This window comes from Pseudochaenichthys georgianus, chromosome 24 (genome assembly GCF_902827115.2).
Source record: "Pseudochaenichthys georgianus chromosome 24, fPseGeo1.2, whole genome shotgun sequence".
NCBI classification, from domain to species: domain Eukaryota; kingdom Metazoa; phylum Chordata; class Actinopteri; order Perciformes; family Channichthyidae; genus Pseudochaenichthys; species Pseudochaenichthys georgianus.
Window position 1 is genome coordinate 33,328,031 of NC_047526.1, and position 5,000 is coordinate 33,333,030.

The 5,000-nt window shown below is 43.6% G+C and overlaps 1 protein-coding gene across 1 annotated transcript in view; it reads left to right on the forward strand.

Annotated features, from left to right (window-relative positions):
- afdna (afadin, adherens junction formation factor a) overlaps positions 1–5,000 on the forward strand; it is a 131,786-nt gene that overhangs the window by 46,386 nt on the left and 80,400 nt on the right. Inside the window, exons 4-5 of the mRNA XM_034075829.2 lie at positions 539–696; positions 831–991. Coding sequence (XP_033931720.1) covers positions 539–696; positions 831–991 — 319 coding nt within the window. The remainder of the gene's footprint in view (positions 1–538; positions 697–830; positions 992–5,000) is intronic.

Here is a 5,000-nt window from a genome sequence, read left to right on the forward strand (position 1 = left end):
GCAAATTAAGCCGCTGACGTCACTTCTTCTTCTGCTGCTTTGGGTTTACTGGCAGGCCGAAAACAACTTCACGGCGTATACTGCCACCCGAAGTCTCCGGCCGGAAGTCCCCGGAGTTGGGGAAGGCTCCAGTAGAAGCCTTCCGAGTGGGGCTAATGCTAATGCTAATAATGCTAATCCCAGCAAATAAAATGGCGGCTTAAAAAAACTTTTCCGAGTTTTACGGGCCGTGGTTTGCAATCCGCCCAGCCAATAGAAATTGGAATTTTTTTCTCCCAAGGAAAGTACCACTTCTCTAGCAGGGACTAAAAAGGGGGTAAAAGTTCTCATGAACTAAGTTCTCTTTTTGGTCTGAACGCAAAATCCCAGGAACTATCGGAACTAAACGGGAAAAGTACTCAGGTGTGAAAGCGCCTAATGGGGAGCTCATTCCACCATTTTGGAGCCAGGATAGCAAACCGACGTGTACAGACAGTAGCAAACTTTTCCTCAGAGTGTCTTCGACCACATCACTAACTCTTCATCCCCTCTCTCCCAGAAGAGTCAGAGTAATGGTCCGGAGAAGGAGAAAGACGGAGTGATCCAGAACTTCAAGAGGACTTTGTCTAAGAAAGAGAAGAAGAAGGAGAAGAAGAGGGAGAAGGAGTCCGCCCGGATCCCCGACGGAGACGAGCAGGCGCTCAACCGAGAGGACGGGTAGGAAGAAAACCATCCGTCTTTATGGCCTTGGAGAGGATATATCTTTATTTTACCTTTCTCTCTATCCCTCCATCTGTCTTGTATTTCTTCTCACTTGTTCCGTCTTCTCCCCGCCTCATTTGTGGTTTTAGGGAAAACAACCGTCTGGCGGCAGAGGTTTACAAGGACATGCCGGAGACCAGCTTCACGAGAACCATCTCCAACCCCGAGGTGGTGATGAAGAGGAGGCGCCAGCAGAAACTGGAGAAACGCATGCAGGAGTTCATGAGCAGCGACGGGAGGCCGGACTCAGGTTTGTGGAGCTTCTAATGAACCCTTTTAATACAGAGATGAATCTATCCAAACCTAGAACAAGCTCAGCACCGTTCAGAGTCTCATACATTTAGATTTTTTATTTGATTTATTTCGAACTTGTAACAGTGACCATCAACTGGCGGCCAGACATTCTCATCCGGCCCGCACGACGGGGGTGACTGTGGCGTTGGTGGAGTGGTTACTGCGTTCGCCCCCCACCCTTTTTTTTTTTTTTACAACGTCTCGTGAGTAATGTGCAGTACCGGAGTCCAACAGAGAGGCAGCAGCTGCGGGACAGTAGACCGAAGTGATCTTTCGTTGTGAAGGGTCGGCTTTATGCGCTCCGCAGCAGTAGCCCCGCTGCGAGGCTCGGGCGACTTCACAGTACATGCACCCCCCCCCCCCCAACAGAGAGGCAGCTGCGGGACGGTAGCCTAGAAGTGGTCCTTCGTTAGCGTGAAGAGTCTGCTAAGCTTTATGCATCAGGTTATTCGCTGGAGCCAGTGGTGCGGGACCGTAGCAGGATGCGACGCATATTTTAGTTGACCTAATTAAAACCGTTTTTTTTTTGTGTCACAGTATCACCTCAAAATACAAGATACGAAACTTTTTCAACCGTGCAACAAAATATAAATAGTCCTACAAATATTTTATTTCCTTCTTATTTCTGTCTAAGCTCAAGGGAGCCAGAGCAGAGGGCTTAAAGGGCCGCATGCGAGTTGCTGACCCCAGGTCTAGGAAGTAATGAAGCGTTTTAACAACTGTTTTTTGTTGTTTTTGTCCTTATGTAGCTTCAGTTAAACCTGACTCTAACCTCAGTTACTATCTGCAGAGAGACCTGAGCTTCACAGTTCACTGCCTCGACTTTCATGTTGTGACAAAGCCTGAGAAATGTGCAGAGAGGAAGCAGCTGTGAGAGAACCGTGATCAACAACCAGTGCTTATCCATTATAGTCAGTGGACATTAGGTATTCACGAGAGATGCACCAATTGCATTGTTTCTGTCGGTATGTGTTTTTTTTTATAGTGTTATTGTTAATAGCATACGCACAAACAAATTGTAGCTTTCTTTCATAGAAAAGTGTAATTTAATTGTACTTTTTATAATAAAACATTAACTATTAAATAAATTACGTTTTAGATTCGATAATTACTTTTTTGGTTCCAATTTGGCAAATGTGTTTTGTGAGAGCAGCTTTTAAACAAGGCATTGGACGGGAGTTAAAAATTACATTTAAATTAACAATAAATATATGTATTATACATTTCTGGTAGTCTACAAAACCTCTTAGGTGGATGATCGATCGGTGCATCTCTAGTAGTCATATTCTTTATATCAACTCTACCGTTTGACCTGACGAGTTCGATTTACTCAGCTTCTAAGAACTTTAGTTTTACACCAAACAAACCTTTTTTAAAATCATTAAAATTCGTATATATAAAATTACTCTTAAATATTGTCTTTCCACAACAGTACAGTGGCTAATGATTAGTGCACATTCTTTATTTTTTAATAAAATAGTAATATTACTTTTCACCGTTCATCAGCTGGTCGACAGAAGAACACATCTTAAAGGGGACCTATCATGCAAAATGCACTTTTTTTCTTTTTTTCTTATACATCAACATGTGTCCCCGGTGTGTCGGGGATCTCAGGCAGCGTCAGAAAATAAAACCCCCTCTCTTTTCCTCCGTACCCAAATCTCTAAAAACGGGGAACAACGGAGCTGATCCAGATTTGCGTCCGATATGACGTAATATCTGAAATGTGGACCCACGGCCCAATCAGAAACGTTGCTATCAGAAACAAGGCCCGACTGTTTTGGACGTAACATGGTCGGTGTTTACATTAGCATCGCTAACACTCGGAGCTAACCTGTACTGGAGAGCATGTGTGTGAAGAAGCAGGAAGTAGAAAGGAACTCACCTTGTTGTATAACCGGCAAGAGAGAAAGCCTTTGAGCTCCAGACTGTTTCAGATCCTTGATAATCCATGATATGGCGTTTCATCATGGCAGCATTTAGTTTAGACGGTAGCTGCCGGGTCCCGCATAAGCTCCGCCCCCTCCTTTTTTTATTTAAAGCTTTATTCCCCAAATCAGCACTTTTGAAACAGGAAGTGAAATAGAGGGATATGAGGCATGGCTAGAATGAGTGATCTGTTTGGTATTTTGGGCAAAACACTTCAGACATGTCTTTTATATATTTGTGTGTGTGTGTGTGTGTGTGTCAAACATTACCAAATGAGCGCCAGACAGACAGATGGACGGCTCTAAAAACAGATCTTAACCGCTGTCCAGCTCAGGACGGCTCGTGGTCAGACAGTGACGTGCTCCCAGCAGAAAGTGCTATTTTCAAGAAGCTCATTTTGTTTAATGCTTCTGTTTGGTTTTCTAAAGACTCCCTTGTGGGATTTAGGAAGGTGATCATTTCTAGATGACACATTTCATGGCCATATGTGCCTCTGGATGAAAGTGTGGTACTTTTTTATATATATTTTATGAGTTACAGTCAGTCACTTCCTTCCCTTGGTTCACCTTTTTAAGGACATTTTGTTCAGCACTTTAGATCCTATATGGTCTCTACAGGAAGGTTCCCTGCATATTAGAAAGTCGGCGTCTTTGTCCACATACAGTGGGGCAAAAAAGTATTTAGTCAGCCACCAATCGTGCAAGTTCTCCCACTTAAAAAGATGAGAGGCCTGTCATGTTCATCCTAGGTACACTTCAACTATGAGAGACAGACTGGGGGGAAAGAATCCAGGAAATCACATCGTAGGATTTTTAATGAATTCCTCGGTAAAATAAGTATTTGGTCACCTCCAAACAAACAAGATGTCTGGCTCTCACAGACCTGTAACTTCTTCTTTAAGAGCCTCCTCTGTCCTCCACTCGTTAACTGTATTAATGGCACCTGTTTGAACTCGTTATCAGTATAAAAGACACCTGTCCACAACCTCAAACCGTCACACTCCAAACTCCACTATGGCCAAGACCAAAGAGCTGTCAAAGGACACCAGAAACAAAGTTGTAGACCGGCACCAGGCTGGGAAGACTGCATCTGCAACAGGTAAGCAGCTTGGTGTGAAGAAATCAACTGTGGGAGCAATTATTAGAAAATGGAAGACATACAAGACCACTGATAATCTCCCTCGATCTGGGGCTCCACGCAAGATCTCACCCCAGACCCACACGGGGGACCGAGTCAATGACCTGCAGCCACAATTGGTGGCTGACTAAATACTTGTTTGCCCCACTGTATATTGCCTGTCATCTAAAAAACTCATCAATACTATTATTTAGATTGGCATGGATGGACATATTCTGTATAAAGCATGGTAAAGTCTTTATTGTCATACACTAACCAGGGTGTCCGCGGGGTCTTACAAAGTATTAAACGGAATTTTCCAAGGTGTTACATTTAGTAGCTTGTTTTCAATAAGTATATGAATGGTCCAGAGAGGTTGTGTTCTACAGTCTGCCTGAATGTAGTCATTGCGTAGGTGTGTCGTGTGATTCTGTGGAGTTTATTGATGGCATCCCGTTGGATTTGACGTCATCTGAACAGGACGTCGCGCGCTCACTGCTTGATAGCGCGCGAAGGTCCGTTTGCGCCGGTTGCTAAGCAACATCGTTATGGGGAAATGCAAGTTTGTGTCCAAATGGTTGGAAGATAAGGAGGAAGGACAATCAATACTGTATATAGTCAATGTGAGGTGAAGTGTGTCGCCAAGGTAACCGGTTAGAACTCCAAGTGGCGATGAGGTCTTAAGATGTGCGGAAAGGGTCTTAAAAAAGGTCTTGAAAGGTCTTACATGTGACTTCAGGATTCCTGCACACACCCTGACTTACAGAGAAGCAGTCGTTTGCAATTTAATTCTTTGTTCTCAAACACACTGCAACCATGCTCATTAAATATGTATGAAAATAGAAAGTCTTGCAAGTAGGAAAATGAAAGTCTCTGACTAAAAATAGGGCAGAAGTTAGAGTCCGTATACCGTATTTAAA